The 20,739-nt window shown below is 37.9% G+C and overlaps 2 protein-coding genes across 10 annotated transcripts in view; both read right to left on the minus strand.

Annotated features, from left to right (window-relative positions):
- Positions 1–363: 363 nt before the first annotated feature.
- On the minus strand, positions 364–4,355 carry mfsd6l (major facilitator superfamily domain containing 6-like). 3 transcript variants are annotated; one of them, XM_084123022.1, is made up of 2 exons: positions 4,262–4,355; positions 364–3,277 (listed from the first exon to the last, which is right to left on the minus strand). In XM_084123022.1, the coding sequence occupies exon 2, from the start codon at positions 3,252–3,254 to the stop codon at positions 1,620–1,622; it is 1,635 nt and encodes a 544-aa protein (XP_083979148.1). In that variant the 5' UTR covers positions 3,255–3,277; positions 4,262–4,355; the 3' UTR covers positions 364–1,619. The 3 variants fall into 3 exon arrangements, with proteins under 3 accessions (XP_083979148.1, XP_083979146.1, XP_083979147.1); XM_084123020.1 differs by having other exon boundaries at positions 4,177–4,355; XM_084123021.1 differs by having other exon boundaries at positions 364–3,306; positions 4,177–4,345.
- Positions 4,356–4,488: 133 nt separating this feature from the next.
- pik3r6b (phosphoinositide-3-kinase, regulatory subunit 6b) overlaps positions 4,489–20,739 on the minus strand; it is a 19,232-nt gene continuing 2,981 nt past the window's right edge. For 2 of the 7 annotated variants that reach the window (XM_084122963.1, XM_084122965.1), the window contains 19 exons: positions 17,759–17,824; positions 16,851–16,955; positions 16,267–16,358; positions 16,066–16,134; positions 15,734–15,866; positions 15,241–15,310; positions 14,659–14,845; positions 10,879–11,020; positions 10,633–10,719; positions 10,157–10,544; positions 9,967–10,060; positions 9,759–9,872; positions 7,562–7,675; positions 7,317–7,431; positions 6,733–6,803; positions 6,250–6,340; positions 5,783–5,838; positions 5,572–5,675; positions 4,489–5,466 (listed from right to left, as the gene is read on the minus strand). In XM_084122963.1, coding sequence (XP_083979089.1) covers positions 5,313–5,466; positions 5,572–5,675; positions 5,783–5,838; positions 6,250–6,340; positions 6,733–6,803; positions 7,317–7,431; positions 7,562–7,675; positions 9,759–9,872; positions 9,967–10,060; positions 10,157–10,544; positions 10,633–10,719; positions 10,879–11,020; positions 14,659–14,845; positions 15,241–15,310; positions 15,734–15,866; positions 16,066–16,134; positions 16,267–16,358; positions 16,851–16,955; positions 17,759–17,771 — 2,199 coding nt within the window. In that variant the 5' untranslated portion in view covers positions 17,772–17,824 and the 3' untranslated portion in view covers positions 4,489–5,312. Of the gene's footprint in view, positions 5,467–5,571; positions 5,676–5,782; positions 5,839–6,249; positions 6,341–6,732; positions 6,804–7,316; positions 7,432–7,561; positions 7,676–9,758; positions 9,873–9,966; positions 10,061–10,156; positions 10,545–10,632; positions 10,720–10,878; positions 11,021–14,658; positions 14,846–15,240; positions 15,311–15,733; positions 15,867–16,065; positions 16,135–16,266; positions 16,359–16,850; positions 16,956–17,758; positions 17,825–19,928; positions 20,050–20,739 lie in introns of all 7 variants that reach the window. The other 5 variants (XM_084122967.1, XM_084122961.1, XM_084122964.1 and 2 more) reach the window with 4 other exon arrangements.

Here is a 20,739-nt window from a genome sequence, read left to right on the forward strand (position 1 = left end):
ATGTGTTACGGTATGAAGGCATCTATTGCTGAATCATTAACAGCCTGGTTGCAATGATAGATTAAGCAATTGAGGAGATTTTTTTTTTAGCTATGTGGTCTGACTATGTGTCTGCTTATGTGTCAATGCTTGCTGTTATATTATAGCAGCATCATTTCCGATCTAAAGGAAATGACATCAGCACTGACACACAATGCTATGCCATGAAATGTCAACACGGCAAATTCAAGGTTATTGTTTCCATTATATAATAATGTCATAAAATGGTCAATGCCGGACAAACAGGATCAAAGTACACCACTTTTTACGATGCAGGGCTTATCAAGACATTTAGAAAAAAGAAAAAAAACCACAAAACTTGCATTTGTTGAAAGTGGAAATAATCATTTAATAGATGTTCTTGATTTCAAATATATGAAATGTAAAGAATATTTATTCCAATCCTTCCTCACATTTTTTTAAAAAGAGTTGTCAGTCACAACTAGACCTCTCTGCAGTCAGACCAGCTCTACAGGATAATTTACTCAAGAACAAGTTTGGGAAGCTTCCCCCCACCACCCCAATACAAGTTTGGCAAACCTCACATCTAAGCCAAGTCTCTTTCTCAATCCCTTAATCTGTAAATATGATACTTTTATTATGATTATCTTCAATAAACCTCTCCCCCTTTTTTAGTGACACCTAATAGTGCAAAACATGAGTGCCTCATGCACAATAAATACAAAAAAGTCTCTGCATAACAGGTAACTGAAGCTTACCTTCAGCTCACAAATCTTTTCAAAACATGAGAATGAGTGGGAAAGAAAGGGTGTGAAGATGTTAAACAATAGGCACTATTTGCTCACGTGATTATTGCCGTTCGGCAGAGATGACACACTTACTGTAAGCAAACAAACCAGATCAGCTCGTCTAGAGTCTTAGTCCATCAGTTTATCAAAGAGCTGCCGTATATAAAATCATACATCTTGACAAAAGAATGATGTACATTTTAGGATGTTCAAGTGTTATACTGGTGTTGGAGCTGTAATGCTTCTCTCATAAAGCCTTAAATGATCCCAGAAAGAGATTTAGCCGGCTTGAAAGAGTACTGATGTCTTCATCGCTGATGGACTTTATGATGATTCATCTTCATAGCACTCTCAAAGTCTTGCAATGCACTTTACTTGGTATTTTTGTCTTGTTTTCCATTACAAATATCAAGACATTCTTAAATCAAGATACATTTCCTTGAGAAGGAAAATGACTTAAGATATTACTCTAAGTCTTGTTTTCTGAAAATTAAATGGGGTGTCAGTGCGGTAAGAAAAATAATCTTGTCTTCCCTTTCAATTAAGTTTAGATTTCTTGCCCCATTTACATATTTTTGTCTTGTTTTAAGCAAAAACGTACTTAAAATTGATCAGTTTTCCAGAAACAAGTCTTAATATCTTAAATCATTTTCCTTCTCAAGTAAACGTATCTTGATTTAAGAATATTTTGATATTTGATATATGGAAAACAAGACAAAAAATACAGAGTAAGATTATTATTATTTTTTTTACAGTTTAATGAACAATTTTAGTGCCGTTTTACTCTCAGTTCTTTTAAATTGCTCTCTGTAGATGTTTACAAGTCACTCTTTACTTTACTTTCCATTGTCCACTTGTTTTCCCTCTGTCATCTTCCATTGCCGTCTCCAGCCAATCTTTCTCCTGGTCCGACTCGGACTCACTGATCTCGGTGTCGGCGGCCAGCAGCCGTGAGTAGTTTATCCGCCGCTGCCGAGGAATCTTCCACTTGAGTACAGCAAGAGCGCTACTCCACAAAGCCAAAACCACCCCCGCACCTTGGAAAAGCAAGATGACCCCAAACCTTTGCACAACGAACCCAGCCATCAGACTGCCAAATGCAGCTCCCAGCTCCAGAGAAAGTGCCTGAAACAGCCTTAAAATGGTCTTTTCGGTGCCAGGAGTGGCGATGTCTTCGCTTTGAGAAGTTACAGACCACCAGAGGGCGCCAGTGCTGAATCCCGCCATCAGTTGAGCGGGTATTACGGCCCACGGGGTCCACAAGAAGGAATAATAAAGGCATTGCAGGGCTAAAATTACGACGGCTAGTACTAGTAACCAACCATGGTACTTAAGAAACCGGGAGAGAATCCCAGAAAGTGGCGCAAAGGCAGTCTGGCTTAGGTGCACCAGGGCTAAACAGATTCCCATGTGGATTTCCGTTGCACCGCAGTCCTGCATCTGCCAGAGGAGGAAATCCGACACAGCTGAGCTCACCATGCCCATCAAAACCACAGTGATGGCACAAAGTATCGCCTGTGAGTTCCCATGCACCAATTGCAGTGCCTTAAAGCCGCCACTAGTGAGGCGCTCACGCTTTCGGAGGTAGATTGGTAGTAGGGCGGCAGTAGGTATGGTTAGGATCATGAGTACGGTGTAGGAATAAAACTCCACTGAAGTTCCTGTAAGACAAAACAGGCTGGTTACTAGAACACCAACTGCACAGTTGCCAAAAGCGGCCCCAAGTTGCTTCCAGACCTTCACGCCACTATAGCGGTCGGTGGCATCTACGAAATCCAAGTATTCATACAGTCCGTCATCTGCCGTCCATTCCAACGGGGCGGCCATGCACTCCCACAAAACCATCACTATGAGAACCAGAAAGAACATCTGGTGTTGGGCATCCATAGCTTTCAGGCTCCCCAGGAACTCAGTATGAAGACCTTCTTCCTTTTTCAAAGATCTCAATCCTCTTGCTGACCGGTTCGGACTTACAAATGTGTTAACTTCGACAGGTTGTTCGGTACTTAAAGAAGTTTGGTTCACTGAATAAACAGTAGCGTTTGATTGCGATGAGACCGTCATCTGCTCTAGCGTGGCTAGAAGCGCGGTAGGATCAGGATCAGCATCGGGTTGACTAGCGTTACACCGTCCGCTTTCAGCTTGGATTCCTCCGGACGGGAAGAGCAGAAGAGTCAAAACCACCAGTGCCGAGCTGAGCAATGAGCCCACTATGACCGTCCGCCGTTTGTCGTACTGCCTGGCGAGGACACTGGAGAACGGCCGCCACACCAGGGCGAGCAGGTGCTTGGACGCCATGATGATTCCGATCATGGCGGCGTTGAGACCCAGGTGCCGGAAGTAGAGCGTCAGGAAGGGAAGGAGGCAACCGGAGCCGCAGGAATGGAGGAAGTGAAAGATGCCAGCCATCCACAAGGCTCCCTTCACGTTCCACTGCTTGCTCTTCTGCATTGCTCCCTTCTTCATGTTTGTCGACTTGAGTTAGCGTTCTGTGTGGTTTAAAGAAAAGAAAAATAACCTGAAATTAAAAAACATTGGCAACTTGGCACAGGCTTACTGAATGATTGACACATTCACTGAACTCACATACCGCAGGTATTTAAAAAAAAATAACACAGTATGTTATTATGGTGATAGATTGATAGCCAACTTCTTGTGGAATGTTTAGAATTTTTGTTACATATATGATGTAACTGCATATTTTTAATTTGATGATATTATTTATTATGTTCCAAAAACGTGGTGCTATAAAAGTTTTACAGTAATATCAAAATGGTAGCTACTTTTTCTTAAGTTGAAATTATTATACTACATTTTATATTTTCTCTTTCTAATGGGTCACATGAATTGTCACAAAAGACAACAAATGTAGGCTTCTATAGCATTTAAATGGTACTTCGAGGCGCTTCATAGAATTCCATGATATGATATCGTCACGTAACATAATGGGTTAATAAATTCCATATGGGACAAGAATGAATTCTTTAACGGTAGTCCAGTAAACTGCCTTTTAGTCACATGTACACATCCTATCATCCTGCTTTCTTTAAAAAGGACATTTATAGAAAACGTAACATATCATGTCAATTCAAATGAGAGCAAAACAAATAAAAAGTAGGCTATCTATTAAAAAAAATACGGAAGAGAACGTGCAGTCAGTATCGCAATTTCACTAAATGAAACCTATAAGAATTATAACAGAGTTTAAGCCGATGTTTTCTAATAAGTCTGTAAAACTTCATTTTAAATCGCGTGTGATGGTTTAAAGAAAAAAACTTCACTTTTCAGTATCTACAAGTACACGACACACTCTCAGTAACAGGTTAATCGTAATCGTGCACCTGTTGTAACACGTCATGATGTTGCTGTGCGTTTAGCTACTATTTACCTGAGATCTGTCGCATCCGTAAAAGCATGGTTTGCTTGACAAAATATCGTCAATTAAAGTTTTCTTTGACTTTTCATGTCCATACCGTATCCAGTTGAGGTGGAAAATTTTTTCCTTCTCTTTGACAAACAACCAATGGCCGACCTCCGAGTCCGATCTGCAGCAAACTGAGCAAATTCAAACTTTTGAGATTGCAGCGGCATCTGTTGGTGAGAGGATGAACTCACAGTTTAAAATTAAGGAATGGCACGGTCACATGAACGCTTTTTAATCTCATTTAAAGATAAAAAAAAAGAAGCTGTATTTCGAGCAAGATCTGAACAAGTTCTTTATTCATAAATGCCGAATGTCAAAATCCCCCGTCTTTGTATTAGGATTTCTGAAACGAACTTTCTGTCAAGTCACTTCAGTCAGTGAAAAATGTAAACAGCACATCTATTGTAAAAATGTTATACATTTGTATGGTGCCTATTTTATATAATCTAATGTTTTCTTTAGTTCTTTAAAATCCGATCAAATCATGAGTCAAGAAGAAAATGTTAAACAAAATTTAACAAGAATTTAACGAAAACATTGTTGTGAAATTCAACATCTCACATATGATACTGCACATTTTGGCAAACGTAACAGGTTTCCAAACTTGCATACTGCACAAAGTGTTTAGGCCTATACGGCAGAAAAACTAGGATAGCATGCTATTCTGATCCAAAATTCCCACAACAAAATAATCCAAGCGTTTACAAGTGTAACATGAAAGTCTAAGTGCTTCCAAAGTGTTAAATGTCCAAAGTAATATACAAACACATTATTGTCATGCATGAAAGTATAAAAGTAGTGTAAACATGGCATATAAAAATGTGCAGACTGCAGGGCGTTTTACAAATATCATGCATTTTAGATCAAAATGAATCCTCAGACAGTATTTTAACATAACTCACTACACATTCACAGTCTATATAAACAGAATGTGTTAACAGTTCAGCAGGAAGTCATGGCCTCTTGAGGTTACATGTATTTTAGACAACAGAGAAGAGGCAAAAAGAGGAAATGCACACGTACAAACACTAAAAGCCTCAGAGAGGTATAAGGTTTCAGTTCGTCTCGTTATTCAAGGGCTCATATCATGAGTCATTATGTCATTGCTCATTTCCACAGAAGGTGTTGATTGGTAGCGTGAGGGTTTTATTCAGATATTTGTTCAGTGATTCGCCTTCCTCTCCAAGACTGTACTTGGACTTGGCAGTCGGCTGATGGCAGTATCCCGGGTCCAAGCATGGAGAAACTTCAATGCTGTGGGCAAAAGATCACACATAATGGCTCTGGATTATATATGGTTTACCTAACCTCCAAAATGTTAATAGTTTATGTATAGAAAGGCATAATCTGACTGTTCACCTCTGGACATTCTTGAATGTTTTATGTGGGTCTTTATCCAAACACACTGTGAATGTTCTTTCCTCCAGAACCCTGATATTGGCACTGACAGCTCTGAGTGAAGGCTAGAGAGAAAATACAGTTTTTACTTTATTATTTCATTCAAGATTACTAAATACAACATCTAGTAATGTAACACTATTTTATAAGCGCTGTCCAAATGTTCACTCACCATGCTAGGCCTTGTGGGATTCATATCTTTGAAACTCATGCTGACACTATGTAGACCTGTAGAACCAAAGCGCCACATTACAAACAAGGAAACTAACATCATTATTTATTTTCCTCATCTAAAATATGTATCAGTACCTTATTGTTGATGAAAGTACATTTGATAAGTCTTTAATAAATACTGTCAGCCATGACCCAGTGTTGTTATCGTTAACTAAAACTAAAACTATATATATATATAAATTCTAAGAAATTAAATTTAAATTTTGAAATGAAGTACCAAAGTAACAAGAACTAAAACTGAAATAAAAATAAAAAACAACAAAAACACAACAGAATGAAACAGAAAACATAAAAAATATTAATATTATTAATAAAATAAAATCTAACTGACATCATGTTAATTCTAAGAGTTTGCCCATAAATAAACCGAAAAGAAGAATGTAGTATTCTAAATATGTGACGTACTTCTGACTCTGCAGGAGGGTGTGACCCTCATCAACATGCCAGTTGTTGACAAAGACATTCCTTTCTCAACTTCTCGGTCACTTATTGAGGCCTAAGAGAAATGTTAACAACAAATCTTTTATTACATAGATTTCTATTCAAAAGTTTAGGGTCAGTAAGATGATTTAATGTTTTTGAAAGAAGTCTCTTAAACGCTCACCAGCGTTACATTTATTGAATCAAAAATGTAAAAAAGAGGAACAGAAAATGAAAAAGAACAGAATTTATTTGAAATATAATAAAAAAGTATTTGCTCTCACTTTTGATTAATTTAATGAATCCTTACTAAACGTTGCTTTAAAAAAAAAAAATCATATTGACCCCAAACTGTTTATAATGCTAAAACATTGGATCAAATCTTTACATTCTTTTATATGTTTTCCAAAATAATGTCAGCTAGTTAGCTTCCCTTATTAAGAGTCAATAGTTTGAGAGGAAACTCACCTTTCTATAATTTACTGACACAACTGCACCATGAAATTCTTGTAAGTTGTATTTTTTGTAACGCACTGAACCTTCAAGGCAAAATTTAATAACAAACATTTAGTACAAGCAGATGAAACAGCACCTACAGTAGATATATTGTGTAGTAAAAAAAGGTTTTTAATGGTTTCATATGTCTATGTGATGTTTTTAATATGTTTTAAGACAAGCTATGTGAAAATTCATAAGTCAACACCATTGCTGAGTATTTTCTCTTTAAAATTGCAGTGAACCAAAGACAGTCTCAAAATCGCTGGTGTTTCTGACGTCACAAACTACCCTGTAATCAGGTAAACGTGATCGTCCACGAGTAGATCTCTTAGTGAGTGAATGGAGGGATAATTTGCATATTCATAGAACCGCGTATAAACTAAATGAGGCAAGGGTGTAGAGTTACATTAAAGCTATTTTAAGGCATGAAGCATTTTTTTTTAAATTTGTAATTTAAAAAAGTTGAAATATGTAATTTTGCTGATCAAAGATGAGTTAAGGGATAAAATGATTGACTACAGGGGGACTTTAAAACATTTCAATGGCATTAGCACCTTTAATTGTGTCTTTAAATGTAGCTCTGTAGCGTTTGACCTCGGGGAAGTCCATCGTGAGCTGAGCCACAAACACTTCCTCCACCATGCGGGTGCTGAGACCAGAGAAGCAGATCTAAATGTGACAGCATACAGATATACAGCTTTTGTCATTGATAACAACCCACAATTTATACAATACTGATAAACTTTTGGCAAACTTAGGGCAATGTATTCATTGACTGGTTTGCATGATTGAATGTTACCTTGACAGAGTACACGGGAAGGTGCACCGGATGCTGGCTGACACGCGTGTAGTACGAGATGATATCTAGCAGGAAGGTGTTGGGGTCTGAAGATTCGCTTTGACTGATGCTCTGCTATACAATGAAACCAGTTAAGAGGAAGGTTAAAAATAAAATAAAAACACCCGTATTCAAACTGCTCTTGAATATGTTATATTTCTACATGCATCAAAACAATTTCAGGCAAGCAAGTGAAAAAGTGTGTTCTGAGTTTCAACTCAATACATTAATACAGTAATCAACTCTCAGGGCCAGCACATTTACATATGTATTTTTATCCCAAATGTTGTCAATGTAATGCAGTTCACAGATAATGAATGTCAACATATTGAAACTCAAAAAGCTGGAGTTAAAAATGGAAAAACGTACATTTTTACTCCATTCTTCAAGCACCTAGACAGTACAGTAAGCCTCCTTTCTCTTTATTGCTGCACAGATGCTTTTGAGCTGTCAATCTTTTTCTTGCACTTAAAAACACAGTTATGCTCTCACTTTAAGTTCAATATTTATGCAAATGTACCGTTATTAAAGTAACAGTACAGAAAAACAGAGGATGATATATGACTGTGGGTTGGAGGGTTGGAAGTTGGAATCGAGAACCGGTTTGATTTCAGAAAAAAATGACTCTTATGAGCCGATTCTTTTTAGTGAATCAAAAATACAGCACAACTAGTGAAGTTTAAAGGATTAGTTCACTTCAAAATTAAAATTCTGTCATCATTGATCAAGTTGTTTTAAACCTGTATGAATTTCTTTCTTCTGTTGAACACAAAAGAAGATATTTTGAAGAATGTTGGTAACCAGACAGTTGATGGACCCCAATGACTTCCATAGTAGGAAAAAATACTATGGGTCCATCAACTGTTTGGTTACCAACATTCTTCAAAATATCTTCTTTTGTGTTCAACAGAAGAAAGAAATTCATACAGGTTTAAAACAACTTGATCAATGATGACAGAATTTTAAATTTGAAGTGAACGATTCCTTTAAAGGATTAGTTCACCCCAAAATGAAAATGTCCTAGTAATTTACTCACCCCAATGCCATCCAAGATATCCATGTCTTTCTTTCCTCAGTGGGAGAGAAATTATGTTTTTTGAGGAAAACATTTCTGGATTTTTCTTCTAACAATGGACGGACTTGGTTACCATAGTTTTTAAGTCCAAATCAATGCAGTTTCAAAAGTCTTTGAAGTGTTTAAAGGGGCTGACGTTGACACGTTGAAAGTACTTCTGCCGGCGCCGGCGTGACCTTTCAACGTGATGATGTAGTTCCCTGTCCGTTTGCTGATCAGGTCAATCTGAACTATTGAAGGTAAAAAGTCTATAAATTATCTTTTTTTTTTTTAAATGACCTATTGTTTCGCTAGATAACAACCTCTTCTTCAGCTGTGATCGCGTACAGCCCCTTTAAACACTTCAAAGACTTTTGAAACTGCATTGATTTGGACTTAAAAACTATGGTAACCAATGAAGTCCGTCCATTGTTAGAAGAAAAATCCAGAAATGTTTTCCTCAAAAAACATAATTTCTCTCCCACTGAGGAAAGAAAGACATGGATATCTTGGATGGCATTGGGGTGAGTAAATTATTAGGACATTTTCATTTTGGGGTGAACTAATCCTTTAACTTCAGAATGAATGACTCTTATGAGATTGTTGTTTTTAGTGAATCAAACTCATACGGTGCTCCCAGTGTAGTCCAACTCCTGAACGAATTACTTTTGTGAGCCGATTCTTTTAAGTGAATCACATGTACAACTAACCACGAAACATTCAGTGTTGTTTCTGACCCGTTGTTTATATAACAAAAAGATATGTATTATGCACTTTGCCAGTATAAATGAAAGAAAATAAAAGAATATATATATTTTTTTATCTTAGTACTGTAGTTGAATATATAGTTAATTCCAATAATTAGATACACTTTTGTTGTATCTAAAAACCTGTCTAGGGTTTTAACATTCAATATGTAAACATACCTTTTGCAATGATTGTTTTAAATTTATTTATTATTGAAATTATATCATCATTTACCAGTGGAATTACATGTATTTTTCCATATATTTATCCCATAAAATCAAAGATTGTTAATGGAACCACTAAGAAACCGGAATAGATAAGAGGAATTGGAACCGGAATACACTTTTAATTAATTACCATTTGGGCCAGTTTAAGAATCATGGGCCCCAAACCGGTGATGTTACAGTCATACCACAGATCCACGCTTCCCAAGTACCCTGCCAGTGTCAGCATGTCTTCAGGAAGACCCCCCTGGTAAAGACATGCATTACAATGAAACACTGTTGAGATTGCTAGTGCATTTTTAAAGGAACACCAAAGCCTCTAAAAACACAAAATCTATTACCTGAATGGAAGGCGGCGACTGGTCAGTGACTGGAATGTAATACATCTCCAGATTCACTCTCTTTGTCAGCAGCAGATGTCGTGCCTCCCTTTTCCTGAGCACAAACACAGCAAGACGAAATCATTAAACTAGACTTTTACTTTTTCAAATGCAAATGAAACGTACAAAAGAATACATGCAGACATCTCACCGTATAGTGTGAATAGTCTTGGCTAGCCGTCCTAGCGTTCTGTCGTCACCCATAATAACAATACGAGCCGTGAGGTTCCTTTCCTCTTTATTGAGGACGTATCCTCCATTTCCCTTAATGGCCTCCATCATGAGCGCCGTTCTGTTCCCAGCTTTAGGACATCGCACACACGGCCTCCTGTAGAAGGACTGGGAGCTGCTCAGTTCCTCTGGGCCGCCCTGAGACTCTATCATTATAGAGGAGAACTCACTGATGGGCATGTCTCCCTCGATGCCACTGTCTGTGGACACGGTGGACATGACAGAGTCACGTTTCAGGTCATCCTCGTCCATATAAGCGGAGTTTCTGTCGGCAGGAACCATTAGTGCAAAGTTAACCAGCTCATTCCCTGTTTTAAAGAAAACATAAAACAATCAAACTACGTCCAATGTCAGATTTGTACAGGCATTAGTTGAAATAACAGCAGTTGAGCTCACATATCTCATCCTCTTTGGTCCAGACATGGAAGCTGACCTCAGGACAGGGCAGCTGAGTTTCCACTTTCGAGGCTGGACATGATGGATCTGAACAGAACAGAAGTGTGAATATTAAAAGACTATCCCCCTAAGGCCTAATCCTGGCTTAATTTAAGCCCTGTCTGTGAAACCGGGCCTATATGTTTGAGTCTGTCTATTTGTGTCTATAAATAGTGTCTTATTGGATTGTGGTGAGGACATTTCTACCTTTTGCAGCAGTCAGGATGTCTTGGTAGATCTTTTGTAATCTTGTTTTGTACTGGTTATCATCAGAAGCTCCATCTTCCGTTCTCTGCTCTAGGATGGTGACAACATTCTGGAAGTGCAGCTCCAGGTCTTCACCTAAATGCTGAAAGAAACAAAAGACTTAGGGCCAGATTTACTAAACAGGGCAAATTAGTGTGAGAGCGCAATCCCATAAAAGCGTCAATGGAAGTGGAAAGTTCTGCGCAAATTAGCATCTGGTTTAAGACGTGCTTTTTTTGGGAGGCAAATAATGCTGCAAATACCAGTAAACTGACGAGCGCAAACCTTTGGAAATCAACTTGCGGACATATCATGAAAATCTGACTTTTTCCGTGTTTAAGTGCTATAATTGGGTCCCCGGGGGATCTACCAACCCAGAAAACATGAAAAGTGACAACCCAGTAACTTTGCTTTGATAAGGCTTTCTCTGCAAGCATGTTAAAAATAAGCTGATCAGATTTCGCTTCCCTTTTGATGTAGGAAGGGGATCTTATTATAATATTACTGCCCCTTAATCTGCACTTTCCACCCACGGTGCCACCATTTGGTTTACGCAAGCGACAACATTGTAACCAGTTCTAACGCAATGGCAAAAGTTAAATATATTACATCTTGTGGAAAGGGGCATAATATGTCACCTTTAAATACTCTCCTCCCATAAATTTAGCATCTGAAAGTGAAGCTCAAAATACTACAAATGCTTATGCAATAATTTCAGCCGCAAAAATAACCCTGACCATGCCTTTTCAGCGCTTACTTTTCACTGCATGTCTTGAGTATATCTTGAGTAAAATATTGTTTTTAACACCAAAACAGGGTTTGCGCTGGCGTAAGCTGTTTGTAAATCTGGGCCATAGTGTTCTTTAGAGCAGGAGATTTCAATATATTAGATGCCAAGGGCCCTCAAATACGTGCATCCTCGTGTGAGGGACCCCCATCCCGAAAGGCGTCTATCTTTTAAAAACACTGAAAAATTAATATTATAAATCTAAAATTAGTTTCTATTAAGCTACATTATTGTATATTTTGTATACTCACTAGAAATATACTGTTAAATGTGAAACTTTGATCAAATTTGTATTTATTTGTATTATTCAAACATTTTATTTGTTTATTTTAATTTAATTTATTTATAATTTAATAGATGAATAACCCCTGCTTTAGGGTATAGTCTTTTTTATTACATACTAGTACGTCTTAGAGGATTAAAAGGTTTAAACCTGATTACAGTATAAAAATAAAATAAAAATTATATATATATATACACACACACTCACCTAAAGGATTATTAGGAACACCATACTAATACTGCGTTTGACCCCCTTTCGCCTTCAGAACTGCCTTAATTCTACGTGGCATTGATTCAACAAGGTGCTGAAAGCATTCTTTAGAAATGTTGGCCCATATTGATAGGATAGCATCTTGCAGTTGATGGAGATTTGTGGGATGCACATCCAGGGCACGAAGCTCCCGTTCCACCACATCCCAAAGATGCTCTATTGGGTTGAGATCTGGTGACTGTGGGGGCCATTTTAGTACAGTGAACTCATTGTCATATTCAAGAAACCAATTTGAAATGATTCGAGCTTTGTGACATGGTGCATTATCCTGCTGGAAGTAGCCATCAGAGGATGGGTACATGGTGGTCATAAAGGGATGGACATGGTCAGAAACAATGCTCAGGTAGGCCGTGGCATTTAAACGATGCCCAATTGGCACTAAGGGGCCTAAAGTGTGCCAAGAAAACATCCCCCACACCATTACACCACCACCAGCCTGCACAGTGGTAACAAGGCATGATGGATCCATGTTCTCATTCTGTTTACGCCAAATTCTGACTCTACCATCTGAATGTCTCAACAGAAATCGAGACTCATCAGACCAGGCAACATTTTTCCAGTCTTCAACTGTCCAATTTTGGTGAGTAGCCTCTACTCAAAAGTTGTAAAAATTGCAAAATTGCAAAATTGTAGCCTCTTTTTCCTATTTGTAGTGGAGATGAGTGGTACCCGGTGGGGTCTTCTGCTGTTGTAGCCCATCCGCCTCAAGGTTGTGCGTGTTGTGGCTTCAAAAATGCTTTGCTGCATACCTCGGTTGTAACGAGTGGTTATTTCAGTCAAAGTTGCTCTTCTATCAGCTTGAATCAGTCGGCCCATTCTCCTCTGACCTCTAGCATCAACAAGGCATTTTCGCCCACAGGACTGCCGCATACTGGATGTTTTTCCCTTTTCACACCATTCATTGTAAACCCTAGAAATGGTTGTGCGTGAAAATCCCAGTAACTGAGCAGATTGTGAAATACTCAGACCGGCCCGTCTGGCACCAACAACCATGCCACGCTCAAAATTGCTTAAATCACCTTTCTTTCCCATTCTGACATTCAGTTTGGAGTTCAGGAGATTGTCTTGACCAGGACCACACCCCTAAATGCATTGAAGCAACTGCCATGTGATTGGTTGATTAGATAATTGCATTAATGAGAAATTGAACAGGTGTTCCTAATAATCCTTTAGGTGAGTGTATATATATATATATATATATATATATATATATATATATATATATATATATATATATATATATATAAATCCCTTCCCAATTGATATTGTTGTTATTATCCCATTTGTCAAAAGTTTGGAACCAGTGAGTTTTTTTAAATAAACTAAAATAAATAAATAAAAAATTTAAAAGAAACTTTTCATTTGCAAGCATTTAATTGATCAAAAGTGACAGTAAAGACTTTTACATTGTTACAAAAAATCTATTAAAAATAAATGCTGTTATTTTGAACTTTATATTCATCAAAGAATCCAAAAAAACGTATCATGGTTTCTACAACTTTTTTCAACATTGATAATTATTAGAAATGTTTCTTGAGCACCAAATCAGCATATTATAATGATTTCTGAAGGATCATGTGACACTGAAGACTGGAGGAATGATGCTGAAAATAGTTTTTACCAAGCGTGCCGCACAAGCCCTGAAAAGTGAAGCCAAAACGTCTCGATCGCCCCCCGGTGACTGGTCCTAGTATAGGTCATAAGCCCCGCCTCCCCGTGTTGTTCAACGGGACTTGAGACCAACTAAACAATTTAATTACACTTCAGATATCTTTTTTCCGAAGGTGGTTTCTGTCATTTACTATAGTTTTTATCACACTGATGTAAATTCAAGTGTTTGTTTTTAAAATAAGTTTGTTTTTAGTTAGTTATTTGATGCTATAAAAATGGTGGTGTGACGTCATGATTGACAGCTGTGATTGACAGGTTCTCTAAGCGAAGTAGTCACTGAAGCACCAACAGACTTTTTTTCGGGATCTTCGGAGGACTGAGGAGATTGGAGCTTTAAATTTTATAATTAATTATTTCACACCCAGTGAGGACGGGGCCTTGATTTCGCGCCTTTACTTCCTGCTCACTACTGCGCAGGTCTGGTCCCGAAATCGCTACTGCGCAGACTCAAGCCCCAAGATGTCAGCGCCATATCGGGACACTGGCGGCTTCACTTCTCACCAATGGAAGAGAGCGAAGGGACGTCGTCCATATTTTTTTACAGTCTATGGTTTTTACTGTATTATTGATCAAATAAATGCAGCCTTGCTGATCATAAGAGACTCTGAGTTTCTAAGAGTTCATAAGAGTTTTGAACAGTACGGTATATATAAATGTAATCATTTGAAATCCCATGGGATGTGTTGTGAATATAGTGATGCTCTACAGGTGTTTTTAATCGCACACAAACCTCTATAGCATGTGCGAGCTTGTCAACATGGCACTGCTTTCCTAATCCAGCTATCACTGTGTGCAGTAAAACCCTGCGTTTGCAGATCAGCGGGTCTCCACCACCAGCGTCCGCAGACTCCACGTCCGCCTTGAGCGCATTCAGCAGAGACAGAGGAAACACAGCGGGATCTATGAACACAAACACCCTGATCAAAGAAACACAGAGAGTTGCACACAGTGAATACAAAGACCATAAAGCACATTTACAAATAAAAACAATTAGTCACTAAAACTTCCCTCTTGTAAAAAGGCACGGAAACACTTTAATTTCATATGCCTAAAATAAAAAGAGGAATACATGCTACAAATGAGATGACATTTCTTAGAATGTTAAAAATAAATGTGACAAAATCGTAAATGAGTCAATACAGTTTGACTTACTAACCAACGTGGGTGTCACTTTTGACCAATTAAATGCATCCTTTCTGAATAAAAGTATTAATTAATTTAAAGAAAAAATCATACCGACCCCAAACTTTTGAACGGTAGCCTAGTGTATAAAAATAGTACAGGGAATCTTAATAGACTGGCAACATCTTACTTCTCATGAAGTGGATAAAGATCATTACGTAGGCTGTGTTCAGCAATGACTCTCCTCTGAAACAGTATTCCTGGAACAGATTGAAAACAGCACCTTAAAAACTGCTGCAGGATGGGATTTCCACAGAATGAAATACACATATAATATTATATACACATATAATACACACAAATATCTGAGTCCAAATTTTCTTTGGTGCATCTTTTGAATGCCGTAACTAAGATTTAGATTAACCACATCCAAACTTGCCATCTCCTCGCATGAGTTACCATCAATGGTGGTTAGTAAGAAATACCCATGCAAATCAAACTGGGTTAAATGAGTGTATGCTAGTAACAATGTTACCAGAAATGAAACTGAAAAACACTCCAAAACTCCAGTTTAACAATTAGTTCGATACATAGAAGGCATCCCCGTTTCATTCTGATCAAATGCACAACACATAAAGATGAACACCAGAAATGCTTTTATTGCTTTAATGTAACTGTATTACCTGGTGCAATTTGTTCCATTTTCATCTGTCTTGCATAGTTGAGTGCAATTGCACAGTAAGGTACAGGTAATGTAACTAAACTTTTCAGGCAAATGTACATCCTTCGATAGAGGTCTTCTGGAATAAATACAGACTGAAATAAAGCAGAGAACCTGATGAGCAACATGCATCACACATGGCTAAAAAACAAACCAATATTGTCGATTTCCAGATAAGCAATAAGGAACTGTTCCTACAATAACAAATATGCTGGGAACCTGCTTGCAGATGTATTCCACATCACTGACTGGAAACAATAATATAACAAACAAAAGGATTCACAGAAATCTGACCTGCAGGACTGCGTAGGCAAGTGTGTGAAGTAAAGGAATGATGCGAATCTTGGAATCGATTCTCTCCGCCTGGAATAAATCATATAAAAAGGAGAGAAATAATCAGGTCGTCATTCACAGAGAAAATTGCACGACTGCAACTCTAAAATCTCTGGATGTTCCGCACAGAGCTTTGACATATTTAACGTTAAAGAAACAAACCTTTTCGAGCTCTTTTATCAGAACCCTCACCAGAGGGACACTGATAGATGGGTTTCTGTCCACCCTGTTATGCAGAGTCCATCTCAACATGCCTAAACAAAACGACATAACATATAAACTTAAATCGTATACTTTTTTGGCCTTTTCAGATGTGATTAGCATAAACTATAATATTGGGCTGCAAGAAAAGTCTTCAAACATGCTTAGGTTTGGAACAGTTGAGCATTTTTGGGTGAACTGTTCCATTAACCCTCTGAAGCATGATGATGTCCACTGCGAAAAGTCATCATAGGCATTTGACCCTTTCCCATAATTCTATGTGTCTGTCTTGTTTATAATTGATTGTGAATTGTATATATACATTGTATATTTTTGGTTATAAAAATACTATGTTAAAAAAAGTTTCAACAAATGTTATGATTCGGTTCCCAAAGAAATAACCAAAAGGAAACCCAAACCCAGAATACACTATTTTGATGGAATAAATGGATGGATCATTCAGGGTGAAACGCATGATATCTCAAGGCACATTTTGGAGATATAACATGCATTATTAGTTTAGATTGTTGGAACAGCGTCGGTACCTTTATTGCAGGCTGATCCAGCTTGAGGTTCACAGTCCAGTTCTCTGAGGATGGAATGGACATTGTGGTAGAGACTAGACTCCACGACTGAGGAGACGCCACCGACTGCAAAACAGTTCACACAACCTCATGAAACATCAACAATACAGATGTTTGAATATTTCTGTCTTCAATAAGCAGATTTAGACTAATAAGAAATGAAACGTGTAAATATATACAGTACACTACCCTTCAAAAGTTTGTGGTTGGTAAGATTTTTGAATGTTTTTGAAAGAAGTCTCTTATGCTCACCAAGGATGCATTTATTCAATAAAAAATATAGTAAAAACAGTAAATATTTAACAGTAAATTGTGAGATACTATTTCAATTTAAAATAAGCGGTTTTCTATTTTACTATATTTTAAAATTTCATTTATTTCTGTGATGCAAAGCTGAATTTGCAGCATCATTTCTTCAGTCTTCAGTGTCACATGATCCTTCAGAAATCATTCTAATATGATGATTTGATGCGCAAGAAACATTTCTTATTATTATCAATGTTGAAAACAGTTGTGCTGCTTCATATTTGGAAACCGTGATACATTTTGTAAGGATTCTTTTGATGAATAGAAAGTTCTAAAGAATAGCATTTATTTGAAATAAAAGCAAACTTGAATAATCCATTGTAGTAAAGTACTAAAGTAATATATGGTAGTACTATATACTCCCATTGCATACACATAACTAAATAAATATTGTACTATGGTAAAATAATTGAAATTGAAACAGTAAATTTAGACTACAAAATACAACTGAAATAAAATCAAGCCTTCAGATGTTTCCGTGCAATAATAAAACTAACGTAATGTATAAAATGAAAGTGAGTCTATAACAGAAAAGCAAGTGTTAGGAAAGAGTGTTTTAGTACATGTTTCTTCCATGGTGGGGTTCACAGCTCAGATAATTTCCACATGTCATTGAGGGTTCTTCATGTCTGCAAGCACAAAATAAAGACCACACGCTTTTGTCAGGTCAAGTCAAGTCACTTTCATTTACTGTATATAATGCTTTTAACAACATAGATTGTTTCAAAGCAGCTTTACAGTGATAATAAGAAATGAAAGTAACAGAGATTGTTTTGGCTTTACAGCAGCTCTAGAATAAAGTTATTGTCCAGCTAAAGTTAGTTTTGATTGATTCACTTCCGTCGCAACAATCATTAGTTTTAAACTTAGGGGCCGCTAACACGACACCGTTCTAACAGAAAACCCTTAAGTTCTCTCTGTGCAAACTTTAAAAGCGTGAACCTGTGAGAACGCTGATGGTGTGCACATGTGTATTAAGTGTTTAGTCTATAGGTATGCGTGTTTGACTATATGTGCGCAGGCGTGTCGTCCTCCTTTAAAAACCAACCTTCAACAAACTAAATTTATAATACAAACATAAACAGAATTTGTATCACTTCCGCATAGCCACGTGAAGCAGAACTATCCCGACAACGTTTTATCTGTACAGAGGTAAAGGGAAGGGAGGGAGGCCTTCACATGGGAGAGACTAGTTGACAGCCGGACTGCGGTAAACCTCGGGATAAACAGAGAGACTAATATTAGCGTAGACACCATTCTTCTTATGATGTAACGAGTACATCAGGATTTATGGGAAGTGTTCCCGGTTCCGGCTGACCTAATCTACGCAGCCTAACATTGAATTATAGAAGTCTATAATGTATTATGTTTATGCTAGGTCAAAGAGATGTGTTTTTAGTCTAGCTTTGAACTGACAGAGTGTGTCTGCTTCCTGGACAATATTAGGAAGCCTGTTCCAAAGTTTTGGTGCTAAATAGGAAAAGGATCTACCACCAGCAGTCGATTTTGATATTGTAGGTATTATCAACTGGCCGGAATTTTGAGATCGCAATAGACGTGAAGGACTATAATGCGTTAAGAGCTTGCTCAAGTACTGCGGAGCTAAACCATTTAGTGCTTTGTAAGTAATCAGCAATATTTTCAAATGTATACTATGTTTAATAGGGAGCCAGTGCAGTGTTGACAGAACCGGGCTAATATGGTCATACTTCCTGGTTCTGGTAAGAACTCGAGCTGCTGCGTTTTGGACCAGCTGTAGTTTGTTTATTAAGTGTGCAGGGCAACCACCCAGTAGAGCATTACAATAATCTAGCCTTGAGGTCATGAACGCATGGACTATTTTTTCCGCATTTGCCAATGAGAGCATATGACGTAATTTAGATATATTTTTAAAGCTGCAGTCGGCAAGTCTGGCATATTGGGTCGACTTAGCCAAAATTTTGAATGTTTACAACTCTCATGCCCCTCCCCCACTACCAGCGACCACCCTCCCATCGAGGTCGTGCTCGTCAGTGTGGCGTGTGCACGACCTGTGATTGACAGTCAGATCTCACACCCCCCAGCGCTGATTGGACCCGATGATCCGGGAGCGGTGGATTTTTGCAAAACAAATAACACGCTCCAGGTGGAGTTAGAAGCTCTGTTTTTTTTCTAAAACCACCTTATTTCTGTTGTTCTGTCGGATTATAGTGTCGATTTCACTGAATATGATCAAAAATTTTTTGCCGACGGCAGCTTTAAGATGGAAAAATGCAGTTTTACAAATACTAGACATGTGACTTTCAAATGAAAGATTGGTATCAAAGAGCACACCCAGGTTCCTAACCGACAACGAGGACTTGACAGAGCAGCCATCAAGTGTTAGACAGTATTCTAGGTTAATACGTGAGGAAGTTTTTTGTCCAATAATTAGAAACTCTTTTCAGAATTTAGAAGTAGGAAATTACTAGTCATCCAATTTTTTATATCAGCTATGCATTCTGTTAATTTTGTGTATTGGTAAATTTCATCAGGGCGTGAAGAAATATAGAGCTGCGTATCATCGGCATAACAGTGAAAACTAATGCCATGATTCCTAATCATATCTCCTAAGGGTAGCATGTACAGAGTGAACAGCAACGGTCCTAATACTGAGCCTTGTGTTACACCATACTGAACTTTTGATCAATAAGACATGAGACAAGTCAGACACAAGTATTTGTTATAGTTTAACAAATGATATTTAGAACTCACTCAGGGATCTGTGGCCCCATCCCCCCAAACAGGGCAAGAAGGTCTTAGTTACCATGACCACGATCAGATAAGTTGGTTTTATGACTCTTAGCAATGTGAACAGGGGCCTCTGCCACAAGACCTACAGATATTAGAACAGACTCTCCTGCATTAATTTATCGATGAACTGATTAACATGAAATTAACATGCATCCCAGAACTTTTTGTGAATGATTTACTGTCTTGTGTTGTGTCTTTTAATACTATTATCTTTTGATACTATTATCTCTTTGATACTATGCATTTTATTATAGAACCAACGGTAAATGTAACCTCACCGATACCATGTTTGGTCTCTATAATTTGGTACTTTGAAGATCGAAATGATTGTGTACATGATATGCCGATAGCTGTGCAACATATTAGTATTACAAGAATCTTTATTAATTTCGTCATCAGAAACCAATCCAGCTGCACATGCAAATGAGCACGCTTAGAACAAAGATTCATAAATCAACCACAGAGGAATCTTCCCGCTTGGAAATTCCACCCTTCTCATTGGTCAAGCAAACCCGGAGAGGTGGGGCCTTTCTCAGGCTTTATTAGAGACAAATCCACAGTGACGCTCTCTCTTCTCTTCTGGCCTCAACTGCTGCTTCTTCAGGTTGATCCTGTGGGGACTCCACCCCACGGGGGCCCAAGGGCCCCAGCAAGCCATGACCACCGCCTGCTATCTTTTCACTCTTCCAAAGGAGTCAGACTGTCTTTTCTTCCATCCAACCCAGAAGAAAACTGTAACCTTACCATCACTCTTGCAACAAACAACTCTTGG

Source organism: Abramis brama (genome assembly GCF_963993115.1).
Source record: "Abramis brama genome assembly, chromosome: 1".
Classification (NCBI taxonomy): domain Eukaryota; kingdom Metazoa; phylum Chordata; class Actinopteri; order Cypriniformes; family Leuciscidae; genus Abramis; species Abramis brama.

Bases quoted from the DNA above. Each gene is read 5' to 3' on its own strand.
- mfsd6l (XM_084123022.1), bottom strand. From the start codon at position 3,254: ATGAAGAAGGGAGCAATGCAGAAGAGCAAGCAGTGGAACGTGAAGGGA.